At 30.8% G+C, this 27,739-nt stretch overlaps 2 protein-coding genes across 4 annotated transcripts in view; one reads left to right on the top strand and one right to left on the bottom strand.

The window, feature by feature from the left end:
* LOC142329259 (uncharacterized) overlaps positions 1-13,555 on the top strand; it is a 61,642-nt gene extending 48,087 nt beyond the window's left edge. Inside the window, exons 12-15 of the mRNA XM_075373681.1 lie at positions 3,888-4,005; positions 5,433-5,549; positions 7,747-7,940; positions 10,133-13,555. Coding sequence (XP_075229796.1) covers positions 3,888-4,005; positions 5,433-5,549; positions 7,747-7,940; positions 10,133-10,609 — 906 coding nt within the window. The 3' untranslated portion in view covers positions 10,610-13,555. The remainder of the gene's footprint in view (positions 1-3,887; positions 4,006-5,432; positions 5,550-7,746; positions 7,941-10,132) is intronic.
* A 7,143-nt stretch (positions 13,556-20,698) lies between these two features.
* The window catches only part of Etl1 (SWI/SNF-related, matrix-associated actin-dependent regulator of chromatin, subfamily a, containing DEAD/H box 1), a 62,762-nt gene continuing 55,721 nt past the window's right edge, over positions 20,699-27,739 (bottom strand). For all 3 annotated transcript variants that reach the window (XM_075372877.1, XM_075372876.1, XM_075372878.1), the window contains exons 15-17: positions 26,504-26,686; positions 22,984-23,090; positions 20,699-20,982 (exon numbers count right to left, since the gene is read on the bottom strand). In XM_075372877.1, the coding sequence (XP_075228992.1) occupies positions 20,915-20,982; positions 22,984-23,090; positions 26,504-26,686 (358 nt within the window). In that variant the 3' untranslated portion in view covers positions 20,699-20,914. The remainder of the gene's footprint in view (positions 20,983-22,983; positions 23,091-26,503; positions 26,687-27,739) is intronic.

Below are 27,739 nucleotides of genomic sequence, written 5' to 3'. Positions count from 1 at the left end.
GTATCATCCTCAGTTTATTGGGGCATTGCGGTTGCTTATTGAGTAAAAATGAACAAAAAAACTAGATTTAAAAATATATTCAAATTATGGTATAAAAAACAATAATTGCATTATCTGCCACTGATCTTAATAGCAGTAGAATATAATTCATTATATCAGTGACTGAGATTATAAAATAGCTGTAATCACTTCATAGTTGCATAACTTGTGTTATTAGTTAATTTGTGGACAAACAAGAGTAGTAGTTTGTAATGTTTACAATTTCTTTTAAGTTCAATGAAGAAGCATCAGTATCAGTTACCTTTAAAGAAATTGCATCTGCAACTGGTATTAAGTGAATCCCCAAAAAATTGACAATTCAAAATTTCCCAAACATTAATAAGAAAGAAAGTAAAATTAAATCAATGGTCGATAAATATAAGAGGAAACCGTATTGTAACAATGTTAAAAATATTGAAAATGAATGTTTGTTAGATAATTCAGTAGAGCATTATTTATTAAAATGAGGACGATTCATCATTTAGTAAGAGCAATTAACTTCTTAATTCTATTTTAGTTTGTTAGTAAAATATTCTTATTCACTGTGAGAAAATTTTGATACAAAGTTTATTTTAATTTACTTTTTTAATAGTTGAAAGATTTAAAACCACACTGTTAATTTGTTTTAAACAGCTGTTATTATAAAATATAAAAAAATAAATAAAAACAAAAAAAAGTACATTGTTCAATAAATAACAACTGCACCAAAGGAATTATTTTAGGATCATAACAATACCCAAATTTCCCTTCAATGGTTGTAGTATTACTTGTTGAGAAAAAACGGAATGGAATGCAAGTATGGCGGGAGTTTCAATATTTCTCCCTATAGATTGCGTGGACAATGTCCCTTGCTGCTGTATCTTTCTATTATTGGATGGGTTTCATCGGTTATGTAGTGACGTTTATAAATTTTAAGTTTTATTTATAGACTGATTTGGTAATTTGCGTTCCTATCCATATGGACCAGCAATATTGCTAGAATTTCTGGTAGGACATTCTTAATTGGCACTTGTGACAAGAAATCCGTACCAGAACTCTCCTTCGGGAGTGGTTATACTTATTTCACAGCTGGATTGACTGGGAGTCGTTAACCCCTTTTTGGTGGGGTGTGGGGCTTCTAGGAGCTAGGTTGGTCTGCCAGACGTCGTGGGTTTGGCACCCGCCCTCTTTGATTTTGCAGATTGTTTGGCTGCCTTTTTTCTGGAACAGGCTTGTTGAATTTTTTGCCTTCACCTTTCTTGTAACTACCGCCGGTTTAGGCTTTGGTGGTGTAGGGGTAGGCGATTCCCCCTTTTCCACCATCACCGTTGCTGCCAGTGAAACTATCTCTGGCTGGGGGCTCGGTGCTTGATTTTCCCCCTCCGGCAGCTTGTTCCCAGCTACGTCCATCAGTAACGGCAGACGTTTTCTGGGTGCCCTTTTGATTGTTCAGCTGTTTCTTATATTGACATCCCCTGTAATTGGCCAGGTGCAGCCCCTTACAATTTACACACGAGTTGCAGTTAAATCTCCCATTTAACTAACACTGTCAAAATATTTTATATGCACTGTACCATTGAATAACATTTATAGAACTGAATAACATGGTAAGTAAAAATTGAAAACAACCTTTTATCCTGGTGGCGGCACTTCATAAAAAGAAAAAAAGGACTAATATTTTTTCGTTCGCTTTCATTCTACAGATAGCATAAATTTTATAATGTGATATAATTATGAAAAATATGTACTTGTGAACTGTAGTACAGATTTTAGTCTGATTCAGATTGAGTATTGTCTTTTCCTACCAACTTCACTGGTGTCCTCCAGCAGTGCTGCAATTTGTGATAGCAGGCAAGGTGTACCCCCATAATTGAAACCTGGACACGAAAAATTGCTACTTGATTTTTTTTGTTTGCTTGAACAAACAATACACAGCTGAAGTTTGTTACCAGAGAGATATACCAGTTCAAGTTTATCTGTACTGCTCAGACCTGGACATCTATTATTGGATCTGGTAAATTTTCTTCATATAATAGATCCTCCACAATTCTCACAACAAAGTCTCGTTCCAGAGGTTTGTCTATATTGTTTATATTCAAAGTATAGGCATTCAACAATGCTATGTCCAACTTATATTAGAAAATTTTTTTCCAATATCTTCTGGATATTTATATATATATTTACATAATCCCCTTGCACATGTGATATGGTTAAAAGATTTACATTTGAATCCACCCATCCCATACTCAAATAACTTATACAGGCTTTTTCTTCTTCAATCTGCTCCTGCTTTGGATTACAGCACTTCAGCATGATAGTCTGTAAATAAATTTGTCTCCAGGTTATTTAACCACAGAATAGGGTTTCATTTTTTCCAAAATAGACATTGTAATTGTTAGCTTGGTCTGCAAGAGAGATTTGAGTAAATTTTTTGTTTAATAGTATGTTTAATGTGTATTTTTCAAACAGCTTCTTAGCAAGCAGGGTAAACTATATATAACAGTTTACACAAAGTAACTATGTAAATTGTCCGTAAACAAATGTTAGCCCTTAACTAACAACCTACTCAGTCATCAAATCAAATATTACTTTTTGAGTAAGAGGATGATATCCCCCGTTCTAAAAAATATATTTTCCCATGCATAACATAACTGGTTTTTCTATTGCAAAGTTTATGCTAGTAGATTTTTTTACTCAAATCAAGCCTTTTATTCGGCATATATTGTATAAAGACACCAATTTTTCTTTCTTACAATTCATCAGTATAAATATTTTATTTAGGAATAAAATATTTTCTGAAAGCATCATTCATAGCATTTATATAAGTTCTTACCAGGAGTCATGCCCAGATTGTTCCCTTGGAATATTTGGCAGAGAGCTAATGTGAAATGTAGAACTTACGCCTGAAATCAGTTGATACTCATTGTCTCAGGAAAGAAAAGTGTGTGCGATTTGTTTTGTGTTTTGGTAATGTTCTACATTTCTTTCCCAATGATATCCATGTTTATTACTAAGGAAAGAGTTTTTCATTTGACTCATACATACATCCAGTCTTTGTAATCTAGAAAAAAAGTTTTCCCCCAGAATTCTTCATGAATACATTTTTTGGGTATAAGCATTGGTTTCTGTAATTAAGAGGAGGTTCCATATTTCTCTTGTGATAAATAAAATACGTAATATCACTACTGTTACGAGGACAGTTTCGTGTCCCAGATGTTTAACCTGAAATTTGCTTACAATATCAGCATCAGCCTCTGTGGGATACACCCTAATCCATACATGATTATTTACAGGCCTAGTTGCAGGAATATCTACCTCTTTTTTTTACTATCGTCAGAATCTGGTTCATAAATTACATCACAATCTGAATTCACATCTCTCATATCACTGAATCACAATCTATACCTGAATAATTATCACTTATGTCATACATTTCATTCAAATAATTGCAGGATGGCATAATAATCAGGATTATTCACTCATTTTCAATACCTTTTTGTAGAAAAAATACAAACTTACAGTTAAACAGAATGCAAAACAAACACTCTTGTAGAAAAAACAATCCAGTAGGATTAGCTGTGTAAAATACCATTGCGATATCACATAACTCTTTAATTTTTATTAATGGTTTTTATAGAGTAAAGTTTTAGGTTTCTAATAGCATATGATACATTAATATTTTTAGATATGAAGCAATATAATATAACAATCTAAGATTCTCTACATAATGCATCGTGATCCTGACTAACGTTTGATGACATAGCTATATGCATCGCGAACAAGATTGTTAGTAGTTCTAGGGATAAAAAAAGTTTCTTAAAAAGTCCTTTTTGTGTTACTTTTATTATTTATTTTGCCTCTTTATATAGCGAGCAGCAAAACTAGAGTATTTATTGGCAAAGAAGAAGGGTGCTGATAAGGAGGATGGAGGACGTAACGTTGATATGGATAACTTTATGGTGTTAGATGCTGTTGGATCACCAGATGGTAAATAAATCTTATACTTTTCACATTTTATTTTATTATTATTTTTAAAAATGTATATACACAAAGTTCTGTAATCTCCAAAAGTTTACTTTCTTTGTCTCTGGCTATCCTTCTCCTTGACAAGCCTTTTTTAGGGTTCCTACAATTATCCTTTTAACTGCTTCTTTACTGTTAATGTAAATTTAATGTAGTGTAATCATCTTTCAAGCCAGAATATTATAATTGAGTGTAACAAGAAAATTCTATTTTTGTACATCCAGCACTTCTTTAGATAAATCTTCATTACAGTGGGATCAATCCATGCCAAATCACCTAACACAAAATGTTATTTTTTGTCTTAAAATCTTGCTACTTTATTTAAAGTTTGAAAATGGGGATTATTTTATTTTTAGGATTTTTTTATGTTTGGAACTTTTTATAACAATTTGTTTGTTTAGTAAATTTAATGAAGTTTAAACAAATGTGCATTATGGATAAAATATTTGTATTTTATAACCAAAAAAAAAACATTCCAAAATTAATTGGAATGTTTTAACTTAAAAGGGTTACTTTTCTGTAAACTAACTTTGTATGTTTTGGTAATTAGTCTTTACATCAGTGACTTATATAACAGTTATTTTACTGTAGTTACTTGTTTACAGCAAAAAAAAAATTAATGGTTTTAATTTTGAATGTAATGAAATACATATTTGAAAAATATTTGTTAATTGTGTACTTTTAACTTGTTTGATATAATTTGATATTTCAATTTTATTGGTAGACTTAGATATACTTTCAACACATAAAAAGTAAACGCACTTTCGTAAGGAGATAATTAAAAAATATTAAATATTAGTTTTTAATACTATACTAAGTGTACTAACTACGATTACTATTTAATAAATTATTTTTTTGTCCACATTTTCCTGTGTACTAGTGAACTAATAAGAGCTTTTACCTTATGTTATTTTTCTTTTTCTCTTTTTTTATATATTAATAGCGATTTCGAGGGAATTCCTCATAATCAATCAGTTGATTAAAATTATATTGATTATACTGATGAGAAATTCCCTGGAAAGTGCTACTGAAAGAAAAACAAGGTAGCTCTTATTAGTTCTGTACTTTGGTGGGTCAAGCTGAGTTTTGTTATTGATTTTGATTTAATAAGTGTTACCTACTGTTGATTACTTATTCTGTTTCTTGAGGGGAAATCTTGGCATTAATATTTACATGTGTATATGTAATACATTAAGTAATACAAAAAAGTGTTAAGAGAATCTTGTACTAAATTATGGGTTGCAAACTGTTGAAGGGATGTCCAAGTCAAATAAGGACATCTTTAAGCTTTTACAAACTTAAATAATTTTGTTAACACATGCTTTCATTATTTGAAAGGGATATTGTAATGTAAGTTAAGGCTTATGATTTCTAATTATTTCTGTAATCAGAATCTGAAGAAGAATCTGGCAAAGAAGATGGTAATAAGGAAAAGGCTGAAGGTGAAGAAGGTGAAACTGAGGAGAAGAAAGAGAAGAAGAAGAAAAAGAAATCTGAAATAAAATTAGGTAAATTTTTCCTTTAGTGTCTTTTTTTTAAAAACTAAAATCTTGTTTTTTATTTTCTTTGTAAATATTTTATTTTTAAATATTTGTATTTTCTTTGTTTTTTCGTGTATAATTTTGTATTAAATCTGTGTTGCAGAACAGTTCCTTAAAATATGTGATGTTTTAAGATTCATTAAGACTAGAATACCTTGCTGAACATTTATCTAATTAATTATAAGCATTAAATATTTTTAGTATGGCTTATTATAACTGAAATTATTGCATAATTTTTCACAAGTCCAATTTAATTTTGAAAAAATTCATGTAATTTGTGTTATGTACATCTTTGTAATGATAATTTTATTTAAGAAAACACTGCTTCATCCGGCAATACATTTGGCTGGCACAAACACATGAGAAAAAAATTGTAATTGTTTGTCATGATGGAAAATCATAATCTTTTGCAATGTGTGGATTACATGTCCAATTGAGTATATGTATTTATTTTATGAAACATTTGAGGGAGGTTTGAGATAAGTCGGTGACTTCTCAGAAAGTAGTGTACCAATCACACTATTTTTTCCATCTTTTATTTTCTTGAACCAGCTACTGTCAGATCTGGGTGTGTGTTGTGTATAGGCAAATGCAATTACTGCTACTGGCTTGCCAGGTAGCAGTAGTAGTGGTCGACCACTCTTGAGATGTGTGGTTAATGAATATTAACCATGAAGAACACTGGTACCCACAGTTGAGCGTTCAAATCCATATAAAAAGCAAACTGCCTTTACAAGTACTCAATCCATCATTTATAAGTCTTAAAAAAACACTTTACTATTTGTGGAAAAAGTTAAAAGAAAATAAAACACTTCAAAAGTATTATGGAGAGTTTGTTCCTTTGCTTGTAATGGTTTAAAAGTGTATACTGAATTCTGCTGGAATTGTATGAGTACAAGTGATGCTGAGTGTTTGGGATATCCAAAAGAGGTCATAACTCAAGAAACTATTTATAAAATCCATGAGTTGTACTGAAAGATTGCCGAACAAAGGTATATAAGATTAGTGAGACACCTTACACCTTTGTAGATAACAATAGAACTGTACCCAAGAATTCTGCATGGAAGGAAAGGATTCATCAGACAATTGGCATCTTTGGAAGGGTCTGGCAGTCAATGAAAAAAAACATCTGGATGCACTTATTTTAGATGGGAGCCATCATTTTGAACTACTGTAATTTCTTTTAAAATGTTTTATCTGATTACAATGCACATACTTACACTTGTAAGTACTGTGCTCATACACACTTACACAGTATTGCCAGAAACTATAGGAACAGGCCTAAAAACCACAAACTTTTGAAAGAAAGTAGTTTTAATGATAACAAAATAAGAAAACTTTGATATCTACAATAGTATATGATTAATGGGCCTCCCTTAGCTATGTAACAATTCTTTATCCTGTTAGGCATAGTGTTTTGTACTACCATTTGAGGGAATTAATGTAAGGAGCAGTTATATTAGTTCTTTTTTACCAGCTTATTGCCCTTGTAATTATTTTAGTATCTCATTTTTCCCTGTTTACATACTCTCCTTTCTTATTATATTATTTTATTATCCCCCCTTATAATTATTTCAGGAAGCATTAAGTTTTTGTTAGAAACTAATGTCCTAGTGCAACCATTAATTCTATTCTTATCTATAAACTTCCCATTAATAAAATTGTTTTACTTGTGTTTTCCTTCAATTTAAAAACAACTACAAAAGTCACAAGTGAAAACAAATGCTGACTGCATGTTTTTATGAAGGTATTGTTATAAATTTGTCCTGGAAAAAATCAAACTTAAATAAACAATAAATTTATTAAAAAGTAATGATGTGCAGATTTAACATGCCAGACATTTTTTATCTCTGAAATAAAAATAATTGAAAGAGGTAATTTAAGATGTCTTATCGATCTGATAAGTGAATTAGAGGCACTTCATAAGGAAGTATTCCTTCAGGCACTCATTTATAATATGAGTGATGTAAACAGTGTACCAAGCAACATATTGGATTAGGCAATAATTTTTTTTTACTTCTGTGAACTTTAATGATTCTTTAGAGCTTTTTTACATTCTGTATATGTATACCAAAACAAGTAAATACTTGTACAAATGACTTCAAAATGAACATAATGTGTATGTGTGAACTGGTTAAATTTATATTTTTTCTTTTTACTTCAGGATTGGAATACTGTAAGAATGTAGAAGTGATGTATTGTGATCTCTGCAATATATACCTGCCACGAAATCAGGCACAGGATAAAGCAGTTGCCCAGCATTGTCGTACTCGTGTCCACCTGGAACGTTTGGTTCGTGTTAATAAATATAAGAAGCGCTCGCGCCGAGGACATTCTAAATCTAAAGAAGATGCTAAGGTATTAAGATGTTGTAACTTTCACATAAGAGAATTAACTTTTAGTTAATGACTGTTACATTAAAAGTTTCCCTAACTTAATTGGATCAATTAATAGAATTGAATTGATTTCATAGCTCTTTAATTTCTAATATGTTAAAAAGTAGAAAAATATTGCTGAAAGCATATATTCACTGTAGATGTATTCTACACATTCTAGGATGATATTAAGACAAACTTGATTTATAGATAGTTTTAAATATTTACTAGTGAGCTTATTTCTTTCCTTAACAATTAGCAGGTAAATTGTGCAGTTTTATTTGGTAAAACAAATAATGAAAGTTTTGAAAAATATTGTGATCCAGATTATAGGTGGATTTATAAAATAATTTCTGCCAAGAATACAGTAATAAAAACCATAGTTTTAGAACTATTACACTTCATTAAATTTTGCAATCTAGGTTTTCTAATTTTCACTAGTATGTATAAAATACAACTGCCATTTTGTAAAGATATTAATTTGTTAAAAAATAAAAAATTATGTTTATAATTTTGTGATAAAATGCATTAGAAGTTACATTTTACTTGTAAATAGTAATGTTATTGTACATAACATTAGTACAAGGTGTGTTCAGAAAGTAATGAGAATTTTTTTTGGAAGAATTTTATATATTTATCTACATTAATGTTATCCCTATTCAAAATAGTTCCCATTAGATATTATACACTTATGCCAGCGCTTTTGCCAATCCCCGATCTTATAATACTTCTGGAACTCCATCTTTCTAATAGTGTTTAGCTCTTTCAGCTATTCACTTTTAAACTCGTCTATGATTGTATAACAATGACCCTTTAAGGTTCTCTTCATTTTTGGGAATTGAAAAAAGTTACACAGGGCCCCATGTATGGGGAATATGGTGGCTGGAGTATCATTACAGTATCGTTTTTGGCTAAAAATTGATGAACAAGCAATGAAGTGTGAGCAGGCACATTATCATAGTGCAAAAGCCCTGAATTGTTACTCCACAAATCTGGGCATTTTTTCTGATTGCTTCACACAAACTGCGTTTAACTTGTCGGTAATTGCCTCCTTATTGATCATTTGACCTTGTGGCAAGACGTCATGATGCACTCTGCTGTTAAAATTGAACACTGTGAGAATAACCTTCACATTCTATTGTACTTGTCGAGCTTTTTTTGATTTTTGTGATCCAGAATGCCTCCACTGGGATAATAGTTTCGATATCATAACTGTAAACCCATGTTTCATCGCCATGTTTTTGTTATGACATGTTTCATAGTTTTACATTGTTGTTGTTGACTTCATTTAGTGACTCCTGAGCAACTTCCATCTGCTGCTGTTTTTGTTCAAAATTCAACAATTTTGGAACAAATTTGCTGTTACAAGTTTCATACCCAAAACAGTAAAAAAAAATTTCATGACATGAGCCAATTGATATCCCAACATCAGAGACTTCTCTGATTTTGATTCAGCGATCATTCATAATCATTTCTTTCACTTTTCCATGTTTTCATTGGTTGATGTACTGGGGCGTTAGTCCTCTTCAACGTCTTCAAGACCTTCTTGGAAATTCTTATACTACTTGTAAACCCCTTTCTTTACTCATAGCAGGCTCAACAAAAGCAATATTTAACATTTTTAAAACATTGCATTGCTACACTTTATTCCATTTTTATAGCAAAATTTAAAACAAATTTTCTGATTCATTATTTGTACAAATAAAAAATCACCGATCGTACAAAAACACGTGTTATCCTTTTGACAGCTTACAACAGACTAAACATCCAATTTGGGTAAAAATGTACAGGTACTTTTCAGACATGTTCACCAGTACAACGAAAAAATCCCGAGAATCGACCTAATACAATCTGCAAAATTTCAAAATTCTTGTTACTTTTTGAACACACCTCGTATATGCTGTTAATATAAGAGAATCTTATATTACACAGTGAATATTATCTTGTACTTGTTTTTTCAGGTATTTTTACATGCCTTACTAAAAATTAAAAATTGATTTATTAAGGAATATATCATAATTTGTGTTAGAAGAATCACATATGAAATTATTAAAATTACTTGTTCTATAGCATTATAAATTACTCTGATTGTGTGGTATTGTAGATTTAAAGAAAATGATTATTGGTTTATAAATTATGAAATAGGCCAGGAATAATAATGATTTTTTTTTCCAGGATACAGAAAAAGTAGATAATAAAAAAGAAGAAAGTGGTACAGGTACCAAAAAAGATGCTAAAGATGCAGATAAATCAACAGGAAGTGAGTTAGAAACTAGCACATCTTCACCAACAAAGAAGAAAGAAAAAGATACGACAAGCGAATTGGAAGAAGGAGACTTAGATGAGAAGCTTTGGTCAGAAGTCGATAAAGATTTAGGTGATCTTCTGCGTGAAGTCGAACCAGAAGCAAAATCATCAGATGAAGATGAGGAACATGAAGAGCAAGGAAGGTATGATAGGTTTAAATTGAGTGAGAAAGATAAGCTGAATGTGAAGAAAGAGGATGATGATGAAGATGATGATAAGCATCCTGAGAATAGCAAATTAAACAGTAATGATGTCGATATGAAGTCTGATGTGAAGAAGGATGACGAAGATGAAGATGAAGAGGAAGAAGATGAAGAAGGGAAGGAAGAAAAACCAGAAGCTTGAATTTATTAATTACATTTATTGTAAAGAAAGTTTTATCGTGTTTTCTACTGTATGTCTTGTAAACATTTTAATAATTGAACTAAAAAATTGTATACTGTTCTTTCTTATAATATTAATCTGCATTTTTATTAAGTGATATGTGAAAAAAAATCTTAAGAAGTTGCTCAGATTTGAATTTTTCTTTTATGATAGTTGTTCAGTTCTTAAATAATCTTTTTTTGCATGAGAAAGAGAACTTTGTGAACTTTGCTTTATATGTGTTGGGGAGATCAGAATATCTTTATATTGTGTCAGGTGATGCAATATCGACATAAATAGTTACAATTTGGTTAATAGGCTTGAGATAGTTTCAGAAGAAATTTGTTTTTCTTATAATTGTGATTTTATCACGTTTAAGTGGACAATCATTCTCAGTGTTGTATTTTAACAGTTTTGTGGTTTATAACGACAGCTAATTATAATTTTTCCTGAAATTGATTTTTTTTTATAAATAACTAGCCCTAATAGATTGACAATAATAATGCAAGGATATCTTTTATTCTACTTTGAGGAAAATTAAGAAATTTTGTTCATGTCAGTAGTAAATCTAAATATTATCTAATGAATGAAAATGGATTGATTGTTGTATGTATATGTGTCGGTTTATATAATTTCTTTTCTGTGCATCTGAAATTCATTAATATTTATTTGAAAAATTTTAACTACAAAATTATGTGCATGTTCATTAGTTTTCCATGCACATTATTTGTGAAGAAGTGAGTGGAGAAGCTACTTTGTTAATATTATGTGTTTTTTGGTATTTTTTAATATCAGTTTTCAATACTAAAATGTTAAAACATCATGATCTGTTTTAATTGAGCTGAAATCTTAAGTTACCTGTTGCATTTGTTTTTTGATTAATTACTTCAACCCGTTATTGTTATTTGAATAACAGCATTTTCAAATGCTAATGTGTTTGTCTTCAAACTAATTTGATGGATTATTGCATAATTTCTTTACAATTTAATTTGGGCTCTATTTAATTTAGATTAAGAATTACAGCAAAATGTTTTGTAAAATAGTACTAACCGCATATTGCTGTTGTGTAATTAATCCTTGCTGTTTTAAAGTCTTATCTCCTTCTGAACTAGCTGTTAACAATTGAAATTCTTTGTATTCATTTCTAAAACATAATTTGTTCAATGTAGGTAATGTCAAAATTTGACTATAGAATAGGTCTTTAAAGCAATTTATATTAGTTGGTTCTGCTGAATTAAATAATAAAAATACACAAACAAGTAATTGTGAATAAAAGGATCAACTCATATTACAAACTAATCCAGTATTTCCTTCCTTATTTCTTTATATTCATAATTGCTTTAACTTCTAATGAATGTTTATATCACTTTTTTTATCTATAAATACAATTTAAACAATAGTTTAGATTATGTAATCTTGAATTATTTTATTGATGTATGGATGCACATTGCATTCTTGTGAACAAGAAATTGTGTTGACACTACAGAATTGTTTAACCAAAGTCTCAGTATACATACTACATTAAAGAGACAACTGTATAGGTCTCATTTTGTTACTAGAGAACTGGCTGTTATGTACTCATTCCTGTTAAATATATGTATTATTTTTTTTCATAAATACCACTAAATACTTTAACTGTAATTTTTATTCATTTCCAAAGAAGTTATTCATTTTTATATCTGTCAGTTAATTTCTATGCATGTTACAGCCAGCCACTGACATTGAAACTCCAAAAAAATGCCAAAACTTTTATATAAGCAAATTAGATTTGAACATTTGTGAATCTCTTAAGTTCAGAAAATGTAGTTGATTTGACTTTTTATTGATTTGTGTTAATCGTTTCTATTGAATTGTATAATTCAGGTACAGTTATATTCCAGTCATGCCAGACAGATATTTTTTTTTTACAGGGTAGATGTTTTTTAATGTTCATGATTATTCATATTTTTACTAAATAACTAGTAACGTTGTCATAGAAAGTTATTCCCAAATGTGGGTTGTAACCGTTCAACAGAAAAGAATTAAAATTTTTGCTTTTACACATTTTTTTTGTTGAAGTCTGTATACTTTAATCATGATATTAAAACCTAGTTAGAAGTGTGTTCTTTGTTACGACACAATTTCTTCACACCACCATTTATTTCACTTACAACAACATCATGACCATTTTACATGTGAACAGCCTGTGCAGCTGGCATTTTGATGATAGGTCCTACTTGAAGGAATATATTTACAAAATGTAATTACATTACAATTAATGTAATTCATTAGTAATTACATTACAAAAACTGTGCTCGTCAGTTTGCAAGGTGGTATATGTGTTTGGTTGTGCCCAACAGCTGACAAGAAGACAAAATTAACTAGTCAGGACTGGTGCAGTAGTAGTCTAGAAAGGGTTAAATTTAAAATAAATTTACTAAACAATATAATAGAAAAAAATAATATATCAACTGATTATAATAAACCACCGTTAAACTCAACATTACTGTGATGTGTGAATTAGATTTTGAAATTAGCACGATTTTAAATTATTAAAAGATATTTAATTATATGTTTTTTTTTTGTTAAGTGTTGTGAATTTGTCACAAACTTTCTTCTTTATTCTTAGATTATGTTCTCTTTGTTACATGAAGTTAGGTGTTTGAGAAACTGGCAAATGTAATTGAGTCTTTAATAATAAAATAGTAGTTTGAAGTAGAAAAATAGTTCATAAATGTAATATTTTATTCTTACTTTTGATACTATATTTTGTTGAATAATTAATTAATGTGTATATGTAGTTGTATAGTAAAAACCTTTCTTTTTTTTAAATTAAATTTAGTTAGCATTATGAAAGAATTAATTTGACCAACTGCTATTATGTAATAGATGTATTATTATATTTTTAGTGTGTATTGCACACTTCAATTAAATGATTTACTATCTTGATGTTTGTTATTTCTGTTTAAAAAACTATTGTGGTTGTTTTGTTAGTGGAATACATTTACACCCTTTTCAGCTAAAACAGGAAAATAAAATAAAACCCCCTGGAAAACATATCAAATTGTTCTGTGAAAATTTATAAAAACTTATTACAAAAGGATTTCATGGGACTGAAAAAAAAATACATTGTGCGGACCTAACAAAACTACATTCCATTGCTTAATATTTCTTCAGTAAAACTTCTGTGTATTAAGATTATTTTATGAGTGACGTCTTTCAGGAGAGGCCTATTAATATAATTGAAAACTAACTAATTTACTTGGTTGTTAAGAGATCAGTTCCTATTTATAAACTGTAAGAAAAATTTGAAAATCTTGCACTGTTCTGTGTAGGACTACTCATTATTTTGTTTCCACATTCCTACTTGCAGTGTCATAAACCACGCTTCTAACTTGCTTTGCTCAAATTTTTCCAGCGTTAAAATGATCATATTTAACTCGCTGGGTTGGTCTAGTAGTAAACTCGCCATCGTTGATTTTGGCAGCTTGTGGACTCGCCAGCTGATTTTGAAGTCGAGAGTTCTAAGGTTCAAACCCTGTAAAGGCAGTTATTTTTATATGGATTTCAATATTAATCATGGTTACCGGTGTTTTTTGGTGGTTGGATTTCAATAAACCACACATCTCAGGAATGATCGACCTGAAACCACACTTCATTCAAGTAGTAATACCTCATTTTGAAGTAGTAATACCTTACGGTGGTTCTGGAGGCTAAACAGAAAAAGAAAGAATTCTAGAATAATATATAAATTACAATGAAATTGTAGTTAGAGATTTTTGAACCACATAATAATTTTATTCAAAGGCCTATAAATCTGAAAATACTTTTAACCACCAAAAAGTTGAGCTCTTGACAGAGTGTCATCTCCATACGCCCTATTCAGTTTTGAAAAAGTTTCAGTAGCATTCTTGTTTAAGCAAACAAAACTTGATTGCACAACGTTGCTCATTTTTGTAACGCACAATAAAAACTCAAGATGTCTCATAACAACAAACAGACTAAAAATATTAATACCTAATATAAATCAGCTATTCCTATAACCATACTAGTAACTTTACAATGTTGCCACTTTGGCTGCCAAAAAAAATCTAGTCTCATTACTTTATTTACAGACAAGATACTTTTTGAGGGCAAGTCAAAAATTATATACACTTTTCATTGAATGATTTATTAACACAAAGGTAAGAGTTTAACATCTGCATGGTTGCCTACCTTGGAGGAGCAGTCTGCAAGCTTGCATATTTTTTCCAAGGTTTTGGTTGGTCGCAAAGCCATTTTGCACTGCTTCTTGCACATTGTAAATCTGTGGAAAATCAACAACCTTGCAGACCATCTTTGTGCAGCTCAAACAAATGAAAGTCAAAGGGAGCAAGATCTGTACTATTGCGGTGGGTGTTTAATACAATTCTTTGATGGTTTGGTGATCCATTTGCAGGCAGACACTGTTTTGCAACAATAACAGTCTTTGACAATATACTTCTGTGTTTATTGCAAAATACTCTAGTTTTTCAATATTCACTGTAACTTCGTACTATTGATCATAGTGCCCTTTTCCATGAAGTAATCAATATAGGCCATTTGAACTCCCAGGTTAGCTAACCTTTCCTGCCAATGATGTTTAGATTTTTATTTGTAGGTGATCCTGGTGTTTCCAGTCTATACTCTGGCTCATATTGATGAACCCATGTTTCATCACCTGTGACTATTCTGTTCAAAAATGTGTTGCCTGATGTAGCGATCGAGTAAGTGTTAGCAAATGTCAACATGTTTGAGCTTGTCTTTACACAAATTGTACAGAGACTATATTGAAGCTGAGGTTTGTGACTATTTTGATGGGTAGGACAATGAGTAATGTTCAAAGTAGACTACCCCATTGATTGTAACTTGCCTATTCACCAGAACCATGATGTCTACCTTGCTGAATCATGTCTGTGGGAGGTTGACAGGCGTCCTGTTCTCTCTTTGTGAGACTCACCTGGTTGCTTTTAAACTTTTCAATCTAAAAAAAAACCACTTTTACATGATAAAGCACTGTCCTGTATTGTAATAAAGTCTACAATGAATTCAGCCCCTTTCACACCCTTTGATTGGAGAAATCTCTGATCACTGTTCCTCCTTTGTGCAAACATGCTGGTGGAGTGGACATGTTCAAGGTAAGTAATACGATGGGGATCAAATTTTACACATGACTGCAGATGTGTAAACTCTATGTGCAAGAAGGCTGTATGACAACCTTGAAGGTGTGTTATAGTGAAAGTGTAGATAATCTTTGACCGGCCCTTGTATATGAGGAAACCACAGTTTGAGTGATATTTTTGTACTCCTTATACCTTGAATGCAAAGAAAATTCATTATCTTCCATTTCCACCATGCGAACAAAAGTTATACTTTTGTTTTCTTTTTTTAATATAGCTATTTATAAACATGCATGAAAATATTATATGTATGTAATATGTTATGTATCAAAATGTGTTATTGCAGTACAGTCATTTTAAAAGAAAATTGTATTAATGTAGAAGGCGATCTATCTACTTAGTTCTTAGATGGCACCTTTTTTATTTAAATAAGAAAATAAATACAAAAAAGAATGAATAAATGGACTAATTTAAGAACCAAATACCATATAATCTAACCAAACTTAACCTACACTTGCTAACCTTGATTAAGTTAAGTTTGGTTAGATTATATTTATTTTCTTATTTCAGTGGTGCCATCTAAGAACTAAGTAATTGCAGAACTAGATTGCCTACTACATTAATACCAAAAACATAATAGACTGAAATTATAATGCAGAAGGACATATGTATAAATTACATTTTAACTCGAAAACATTACCAACAAGGACATCCCAACCCCGTAGACACTTCCTTGTGACTCTTCTGGTCGCCACTCCCCCCCACCCCTGCGCTTTCCATAGCCCTGATTGGCTTTAACAGGATTGAAGTGAGGACTGCCTAATTTCTTAGCTCATGAAAGTATTATGGTATTTTTAATTACATTGAACATTACTGACGAGTATATATTTTATTCAAGAGTGGCCAGTTTACACTCACAATTTTGAAGTAATAAATCTTTAGTTAGTACTTGAAATTATATACCTTATACAGAGTGTTTAACTTAGAGGCACCATCACTTAGTTCAATCTATAATAGTTACTGGCAAACACTTGCATAATAATTTACAGAAAATAATGCCCATGTACGTGTCAACATGTTTGACCAATTTCCTGGCTGCTCTTAGCTGTACCCTATTACCTGAACGGCATTTATAATGTGGTCCTAAATTCCTGCATAGTGTGCGAGTTGCTCTTATAAATAATTTAAGTAACCCCATTGAAAGAAGTCTGGATTAGCCAGTTCAGGTATCTTGGTGGCCACATTCTTTTAGAAATAATCTCCATCCCAACCCTGTAGAGGAAGACACCCACCTAGTGATATTCCGGTTGCCATACCACCCCCCCTTGTTCATAGCCCTGTTGGGCTTAACGGGAGTCTATCATCCTCTTGACTTTTTACATCTTATAGTAATAAGCCTGGCCTCGCTGGGATGCCTCTGTAGACATTTGCATCGTGATTAAATAACTCTGCTTATTGCCTTTGTTGTAGGCCTTGTCTGGACATCCTGAATGTTCTACATCATATCCCTCTTAACTAGCTAACTGAGCTTGCAGAAGCACAAACCCCGCGCCTAGTTCTACTTCTTATGAGCCAATTTTGTGAATGTCTTGTGATTCGAAGCAATACACAACATACCACCAAATAGTCGCAACAACAAAATAGTCCTAGTTCCCTTAATGAATTCAACATGGGTCTGGTCCACTAGGGAGAGGCGAACAGACCTCCTACTCCCACTCGGCTCAATCATAGAGTCCTGCATGACATTAACCATCATTGTGATGTCGCTACACCTCACGGCTGCATGGTGTCCCATGTCCATTGGCAGTGCAGTTGCCATCGACCCACCGGGTTGGTCTAGTGGTGAACGTGTCTTCCCAAATCAGCAGATTTGGAAGTCGAGAGTTCCAGCGTTCAAGTCCTAGTAAAGCCAGCTATTTTTACACGGACTTAAATACTAGATCGTGGATACCGGTGTTCTTTGGTGGTTGGGTTTCAATTAACCACACATCTCAGGTATGGTCGAACTGAGAATGTACAACAAGACTACACGCATACATATCATCCTCTGAAGAATTATCTAAACTGTAGTTACCGGAGGCTAAACAGGATAAAGAAAGTGCAGTTGCCATCCTGCCATCAGTGTCGTTTGCTCATTCTAATCTGCCCTCGTCCAAATGCTGCTGCACCTCATGGCTGAATGGCATACCATGCCCATTGGCAGTTGCTGTTCTGCTGACAGCTTAACAGTTATAGTCTCCTCTTATCTAACTAACCAGGCTTGCTGTCAAAGGGACCTTTGGTCAATCAAACTGTCCAAGCAGACCCTAGCCACCCAGGTTCCTACTCTACTAAATCCCTTCGGCCGTCCTGCACAGGGCTAGGAAGCCAGCAACAAGTTTTTTTTTAAAAAAAGAGTTTAATTCATTACCTTGAAACCACACACCATATGCTAGTTTTTGTGGGGGTAGGGAGATTCAAAGAGAATATACAGGTTTTCAGTATCCCAGGTCTGGTAGTTCTGACAAATACCCAACAAGGTGAAACCATGCTTCATGTTTGAAAAAACATAATCTAAAATGCCAACACTGCCTCTAATGAAGTTCTTGAACCATAGTAGTTTTCCCTTTTAGCATAATCAGCAGTAGTTAGTTAATTTAAACCTGCATTCAGTATAACATTTAGTATTCTTGTGTGTGGATGGCCTCGACCTAGTGAAACCTTTCTCCTCCCAGCTTAGTCTCCGCCGAGATTTATGAGATCTTGTAACTGCTATTTTAACCCTTACTGAGCTATTTACAGTTATATCTGCAAACGGATTTGCTCAGTGAGCTATTTACAGATATAACTACAACTGTGGTTTGTACTGAACAAGCTATATACACATTTCTACATAATATGTCATTTAGTAAATTGTGCTTTCTGAAATCACCAGTAGAGGTCAGGTAAAGTATTTCTTACCTTATAAAAGATTGTTATAAGGTTTTGACAGCAACAAAAGAGGTATTTTTAATATACTATTGATTGTGCTTTACTGTACATGGTGTTTAGGTTATGTTGGTAAGTTTATATTTCATTTTGTAGATGTTCTAGTATACTTAACTGATTAGTGAAGTAATGTTTTTACAGATTAATAGGCTAATTTATTTTATTAGATTAACTACCTGCAGCAAGATCAAATAAACATAAAAAACATTAGATATTGAAAGATTGAATTTATTTAGTAAGGCAAGGGCCCAAATTATTTAAATTCCATTGTATGAATAACATGAGCCAATTAATTTTTCCCTTAATTATTTGTCAATACTCATGATGTTATAAGTTGATTTTCATTAAAAAAAGTACAGTACTCTTTCAAGATTTACCTTGAAAAAAATATGGTCTGCATGACACCTGTATTGGACATGTTTCTGCTTAACACCAAACCTGTTTCACAGAAATTTTATCTAACTTCTGAATAACACTTTTCACCAGTGCTTCCTTTTCAAATTTCTTCCAGAATGTTTGCTGACACGTGAGATTTTGCCTAAATAAGTTCCCATTATGAATACACTTTCTTCAACAGTTAATGGCATTTAAATAAATGACAATACATGATTTTGTGTTAAGTATAAACTACTGAATGATGGGGGGGCCTCTTTTATTGCTCGCTGAAGTAAAATTCATCACTTGCCTACTTATGAAAATGCGATTTTACATGAAATTCTGCAAACCCAAAACTGAGAAGTTCGATTGTTGATATCTGAGCGAGAAAAAATTACTGGATGAGAAATTACGATATAAACTAACATTCATTAACAGTTTAAGTTATACTGCTCACTAATTAATGCAGACATTGGATAATTTTATCACGCACATTAAGAAATTCGATATGGTAATTTTGGTAGAAGAATCAATCAGACTGGAACTAAGTTCTTTATTTTATTTAAGTGGTGAACATTGCCATTTACAGGCATCTAAAACAAATGTATACATGGCTGTTCAAGAGTTTATTATATATAAATATGAATGAATATAATTTTTTTTTAAACAAAAACAGACTAGTTATCACCAAAAATTTCTGTTATCAAACAATAAATCAAATTAGCTTTTTGTGGGAAATCATAAGAGAATATTAGTTGGCTGTAAATTGATTGTACGACTGGTTCATAATACTAAGCACGAATTGTTTATCTTTGAGCATATTTTTTTTGCAGGTTAAGGTTTCTGCTTATAGTAGAGTAATATTTTTGTTGAAATTATTAATATATAAGTTTACAGTAAATAAATATTATATGATTCTTTCTTACGATGTAAAGTGTTTAGCTTTTTCATTTACAGACGATAAGTTGTTGACAAAGATTTTCAGATTCCATTTTGCAGTTGTAGTAAGCTATTGTAATACTACTTACAAATACTTTACAGGATGTTAGCAAGAATCTTCCATCTAAGCTAATAGAAGATTCAATAATTTATACAAGGATTTTTTATTAGCAACAAGTATTTTCACATTCTATTAAATGTGTAACGTTGGTTTGTTGCTAAATTCGCCACAACACTACAGTTGTGTTTATGTATTTTTTTAAACTGTGAATGTTGAAACATGCATATCAAAAATACATAATCATTTTCAGTTTAAAAAAATAATTAATGTTCCTTTTTTTTTATTTAACCTCCAGGTCCACCGTTAGGTATGCTTCAGAGGATGAGATGAATGTTGTGTGTGTCAAAATGCCATGCCTAACCAGGATCTCCGGATGAAAGTCAATGATGCTACCATTTGCGCCACAGAGGCTGGCAATTTTTATAGGTTAACAACAAAAAAGGTTACTATTGTTTGACAACAAACACAATAGTGCGCTGTGGGGCAGTATAAAGCAAATACATAAAAACTTTAAAAATAACCATAAGTTTTTCAAGTACCAAAGCAAAAGTACTTTTAGTCAATGAATAATTCACATTATTTCAATCAGTTTATAAGTCAACTCAATTTAAAAATTTTTATGAAGAAAGTTTATTATTTTCTAAAATAAACAACACCTCAAAAAAGAATCGGTTATAAAAGTATTCTTGATACAAATAATACAAAAATTACTCTTTTACAATAATAAATTATTGTGTCATATATGAATATATAAATATAACAAGTAAAAGAGAATCTCAGAAGGAAAAACATTCAAAAGTAATATCAATCAAGTCAAAGAAGTTCATTTTATGCTTTTAATCCTAGCACTGAATGTAAAAGTGACACCATGTCTTTTTGTTCTACAGCTTCATCTTCTGTAAAAAGAAAAAAATTATAAATAAAATCAAACCTGACAAAAAAAATTTCTAGCAAATAACTAATTTATAAACAAAATCTAAACAATGTTCACAATAAAAAATATTCTACCAATTCACAACCACAAACTAATTCATATCCCTTAAAATAATAGGGTTGGATAATACAAAAATTTTACATGACTTCGCAAACTTCAGCATTACAGAGATAAGTTCTTTAAATTATATTAAAATTGTCAAAAGGAGATTACCTTTTGACAATTTTAATATAATTTAAAAACTGATTATATGATATGATTTCAAACTGATTAGAAGTATAATCCGCAAACGTGAATTTACACTTTTACAAGACTTACCTATAAGTTAGATAGCTTTCTTTTTTGGGTTTGTCTTTTATCAAACCCAAAAGACTTACAAAAAAGACGTTTTTCGTTTTATAAAAGACTTTAAAGACCTAAAATGAATGTGTTCTGACGAAACCAAATAATAACTTCTTTCAACATGAAAAAAAATTCTTCAGTGGTATATTTGAGTATAGCACCTGAGCAACACAATATCTTAGTCAAGTAGGAAAAGCGTTTGTTTTGGACATCCCATTTTGTAGTTCATCAGAAAAAACAAAACTCTGTGAGTTAAGAATGCAAGAGAATGTGCATACATACACACATTTCTATGTGATAATTTATTAATGTATATTATCATACAACAGCAAGCAAATTAATCTGAACAGAACTTTTTATTTATTTGTGTATTGTGGCTATACTACTTGACCACACCCATTCTTTAAGTTGTCTGTGTAATGTGAGGTTATTGTTCTTTGGTTATTTAACAATCTCCTTGTTATATATAGCATTTTGTGAAATTTTCACAATAAAAATTCCATTTTTTACTACAAAATCATATTTTTGTATTTTTTACTCTACATATGTTGAATAGAATACATATTAATGAACATAACTCAAGAAAGCATTCAAAAATTGTTTGTTTCTCTGTCTGAGCATAACAGTATGACAATGATAAATAATTTTCTAGTGTGATAGTTAGACTAGGGACAGTGAATGCTACTTTAAAACAATTTAAAGAAACTGGTTCCTTTTCACCTAAAAGGGAAGAAAAATGTGGCCATAAAAGAAAATCTTCTCAAACACAAGATTGATTATTAGTGACAAAAAGTAAACTTGATCCAAAATTATCTGCTGTGGACTTACAGAATTAACAGCCAGTGGAACACGTTTACATGTGACAACTGTTAGATACCACTTCTTGCAACTCACCTGCCAGCTAAAAAGCAGCTTTTAACATCAGCAATGTATAAAATAATATTCTTTTAGGTCAAAACACCTGCTAACTGGACTAAAGAATTCTGTACATCAGAGAAGGATTGGATGAAAATACATTACCAGCTCATATCCAACAATCCGTTAAACATACCCAGAAGAAATGTTTTGGGGTTGGTTCACATTTGACCCCCTTGTTCATTACTTCCAGTAGGTGTCATGTTAAAAAGTAATAGATATATGAAGATAATAAAGGAAAGGGTAGAGACAGCTCTTCAAAACAAACTACAAGGCAATGGAGCGTTCCAGCAATATTTGGCGCCAAGCCATACTGCCAAAAATGTGGAAAAATATTTTTAAGAATGAAATATTACAGTGCTTCCATGGCCAGGCAACTCCCCAGACTCAAATCCAATTGAAACTCTTTGGGCAATAGTCAAAAAACGATTAAAAAATGAACCATACAACAAAAAAACCGACAAGCAATAATATTAATATGGTTTCATGATGAGGAAATCAAAAATAATGTGTAGTACATTTGTTGAATTGATACAAAATTGTGTATGTGAAGTGATTAAGATGAATTGTACAGGTATCATGTTTTATAAATAACATTTGTTCGGATTAATTTGCAAATTATTGTAAGTGCAATTAAGTGGTAAACTTCAAATACTATAATTCAAGTAGTAAAAAACTAAAGCTGTATTACTTCATTATACATTACCATTAACAGCAGTTAAATCTTGACCCAAATTAGCTTTTTCTTGAGCAATTTTCATTATAGCTTCTTCAATTGTACCTTTACTATAGAATCTTATGATAGTTACATCTCTATAAAATCACAAAAAAATAATAAATTACTATCAAAAATAAGAAATTTCTGATAATCAGTTAAGTTCTTCTCTACTAACAAAAAATAAACATTTAATAAGTAATTAAAAATAAAACCACGCAAACTTTAAATAAATAAAACAACTTATATAGGGTGTCCCATATAAAATGCAACCCATCAATCACTCGTCCATGAAATTTCAAAAGTCAAACTTACTCCCCTACTCGTTACTGAAATGGACTAGTCTAACTATTGTCAATGGTTCCGTCGATTTCTGCGTGAGGGAATTAATTTTGTGGATTCGTTATTTTTCACAGATGAAGCACGGTTTCATTTGGATGGCTACGTAAACAGCCAAAACAGTAGAATTTGGAGCGCTGAAAATCCCCACGTTTATCACGAAAAACAATCACACCTGCAGAAGTTGGGCATGTGGTGCGCGATATCGTGGAAGAAAATAATCGGTCCTATTTTTTTAGAGTACACCATTAATGCAGAACGATATCAGGATATTTTATTTCAGTTCATCGCACTCGGAAGAGGAAGACAGACACTGCTGGCTACAACATGACGGTGCGACATCGCACTACGCAGGTTCAACTTCTGATTTCATTGAGGAATTCTTTGGTAATCGTGTTATCGGTCGAGGCTTGTGGCCACCAAGATCTCCAGATTTGACTGCGGCGGATTATTTTCTATGGGAGGTAACCTCAAAGAAAAAGCCTACAGCAACAAACCACGAACAATTGAAAGTCAATATTGAACGAGCTGTATTAAATATCCAGCCACAAACTTTGAAAAAAGTTGCAAGAAACGCTGTAAAAAGAATTGAAGCTTGTATTCAAGAAAATGGCGGCCACTTCCAACATTTACTCTAAATGTAAGGTAATGGATGGTAATAATAAAAATTACATTTACATTTACACATGCCTTTTTATTATTTCAATACCTACCAATATAAGGTTGGGTTGCGTTTTATATGGGACACCCTGTACAAATAATATACATAACACGACAATTCATCAAATTTGCTAAAAAAATAGGCTATTTATTCCTTATTAATATTTATAAGATAAGAAAATCTATCATCTATTAACCATATTCATAAGAACTGGAAGTGATCAGACTTTCAATTTGGTCAATTTTCTGCACAGATACAATGTTGGATCTCTTCTGACATCAATCTTATTATACTTTACAGCTGCTTAATTCTATATCAACTAGTTTGTTATTCTATCATGTTCTACTTAATGATTCTTTATATACACTTGATTAACGCAAATGACAATCTTTTTAAAAGTTTGACTCTGTTGTGATTTAATAACAATACACATGGCTTAAAAGTTTACATATAGATAATGATGAAGATGATTTGCACCTATAGACATAAGTTTTGGGTTATGATAATTACTCTCTGACAAAAGAAAGCACCTGAATGATCTTTTTTAAAACGTATAATACATAGAAATAATTTTATAAATTTTAGGAGGAAAATAAGTTCTCTTATTTACTAAATAACATAATACAAGGTATTTATAAATTATACAAATTATTTAATAATGAAAAAATAATAATAATTTACAAAAATTTCTACGTTTAGTACCGTTTACCTTTCTTAGCTTCATTCTTTTATCACTTGTTGACGCATTTTGAAACCACTTCATTGTCAAAACTTATTGTACTGGTATTCTCAAGTTTAGAGTGTACCAGTACAGTTAAGTTTTGATGATGGTTCCAAAACGCATCAAGTGATAAAAGAATGAAGCTAAGAAAGGTAAGTAGTACTAACTAAACATAGAATCTATAGTAATCTTAGTAGAAAAGATAATAGTAATTATTACCTAATTAACAACAATTTTAACTTACAGAAATGTTTGATATAACACTGTATACAATCAGTGAATCTTCAAGTTTCATTTAAAAATGTTCAATAATACCAACTTTTTGTAAAATGGCGGATTAAATTAAATGAAATTATAAACAACTACATATAAAATAAGCTACGACTATCCACATTGTAAATTCATTTTCAATCAAATTATAAAAAAAAGTTGGGAGAATGCTCATGATTGCTAAATACGATTGGAAAGGGGTAAGATCCATTTACAGAGCACTTCAATACAAAAAAGAAAGATGATGAATAAAGGTTAACAGCTGTTCTTACATTCCAAAAATGTGTATAAATAACAGAGTATAAAACACCATGTAAATTTTACAAAAGTACAAGAAAATAACGCAAAGATTGGCAATAGTTTTTTCTTTGAATATAATAAAAAATACTAAATAATATAATAAAAAGATTACTAATGTATATGATAAAAGTAACTGTAAAAAGGCATATAAACCTAACAACCATTTTATAAAACAGTTAAGGAATAACAATAATAGAAATGAGAAGACTATATAAAATTAAGTGTAATGTATGAAGTAAAATTTACATTGATATAATTACATCTTTTAAAAAAAAGTTTATGCTTACAGAAACACAATGCTTACAAAAATAGTAAGAGGTGTCTAATGTGGCCGATCATTTGTTGCAATGTAAACGAAATTTGAAATAACAAATGAATATACTTGAAAAATGTTATATTTATAAATTAAACAAAAGTAAGAAATGACGAACCAACAGATCGTAATTGAAAATTATATTTTAATTAAAGAAATAGCCGGTTACAGCAGTTGGTTACAATGTTTAGCAACATAGATGTGTGATGTTTTAAATTTACATCATTCCAGTAATGGCAGTGGAATTGTTTTGTAATAAATTATGGTTGTTAAGACTGTTTATGTTTTCTAAATTTTTAAGTTTTTATTTCTCTTTTGTTATCTGTTGATGTATCACAACAAATACAAAAAAAAGTGTATTTTGGTAACAACCGTGTACCGACTGATGATGCAGGATCCCATGAAAGTCGACAATTGGTATTAGTTTTTTAAGTTTTTCTGTTACTGTGTTTTAGTAGTTAAGTTGTTATTTTCTGATTCTACATTATATATTGAAAATATTACTCTGATACAATTATAATTATTTTTACCCAGATTTTAGTGTAATTGTTACCGATATGCTACAGATATATTTTTTTTTGTGTTTAACCTCTGGGTCTACCATTAGGTACTGCTTCAGAGGATGAGATGAATGATTTGCAGCATGTGTGAAAATGCCATGCCTGACTGGGATTCGAACCCGGGACCTACGGATGAAAGGCTGAGATGCTACCACTTGCGCCACAGAAGCCGGCTATGTTTCAGATATTGAGATTCAATTAATAGCACTTCCTAAATAATGTTAAAAACCATTTTTAAATATCCAAGCACTGGAGCTATCTTTAAAACATGCAATATACACTAATATACTCTTGGTACTAGTAGCCAAATTGAAATGTACAACTTCATAAATTATTTAAATGTTTACCTGGTTTGTCCCATACGGTGTACTCTATCTTCAGCTTGTTTATCATTATATGGATTAAAATCAACATCATTTATAATAACTGTGTCTGCAGATGTTAAATTTATTCCCATACCACCGGATTTTGTAGTTAAAAGGAAAACAAATATATTTTCATCCATATTATATAAGTCAATTAACTGTTGTCTGCAAAATCATACAGGAGAAGCAAGGAATAACATGAATATACATATACCATAACACAACTCTACTAACATCCTTTTCATCGGTACCGATGACAAATTTTAATTAAATAAGGTACAATTAAGTATTAAATAATATCAAAATATCCTTTAAATAAGTTAAATAGAACAAATGAGCAATAGACAAGGAATGTTAAAAAATTATTGAAATAAAATTACAAAGAAAAATTATCAAAAACCATTTACCAAAAATAAAAATCTGAAATTAATTGAGCATTTTCACTCTGAAAGTCAAATTAAAAGTGTACGGTTAGCTTACAGTATAATACACGATATTGTATAATAATCTTAATTTATTTTTTATTGTTTAAACGTAAAAAACAAAAGGAAGAAGAAGTGAATAAGATTAATGTTCATAATTATTTAAATACGCATATATGAAATAATGATAAAGTAAATTCATTAAATACGAAAAATTACTACAAAATAATTCACAATTTAGAAGCTGCTAATGAAAATTATTTTAAGCACATATTCATATGTTTGTATTATTTTAAAATTCATTGTAAGAGTAATATTGTTTCTATAAAACAAAATTTTTTAATTAGAGTTTAAATAAATTTGTGGGAAGATTTTTCAAATGTTCAGCAATTTATTAAAAAAATCACAATGGAAGTATATATTAAGGTCCTTTCTCATAAGCTGAAGTACTGTGTTTAGTAAAACAAACACAGTTCCGTTGTCTGGTTTGGTAAAGATGGATGTTGTTTTTTAAGAATAAGAGACTTCTTTTTAGCAAAGACTGCACATACAAGAACAAAAATATTTTTGATGTTGCAACTGAACAGTAAGAGGACAACGGTGTTGAATTAAATAAAAAGAAAATATTAATAGTAAGAAAACGGATGTTATTTCTATTTCAATTATGAATATTCTTTCATTTTTAAATAAAATGTGTTAAATATTTTATAAGACTTATGATGATGAAATTTATGATTGATGATTCAAATGTAGTTAATATGATTTGAATTGGTGGAATTATTAAGAGTATTCAATA

This window comes from Lycorma delicatula, chromosome 8 (genome assembly GCF_047948215.1).
Source record: "Lycorma delicatula isolate Av1 chromosome 8, ASM4794821v1, whole genome shotgun sequence".
Classification (NCBI taxonomy): domain Eukaryota; kingdom Metazoa; phylum Arthropoda; class Insecta; order Hemiptera; family Fulgoridae; genus Lycorma; species Lycorma delicatula.
This window is presented reverse-complemented; position numbering and strand designations above follow the sequence as displayed.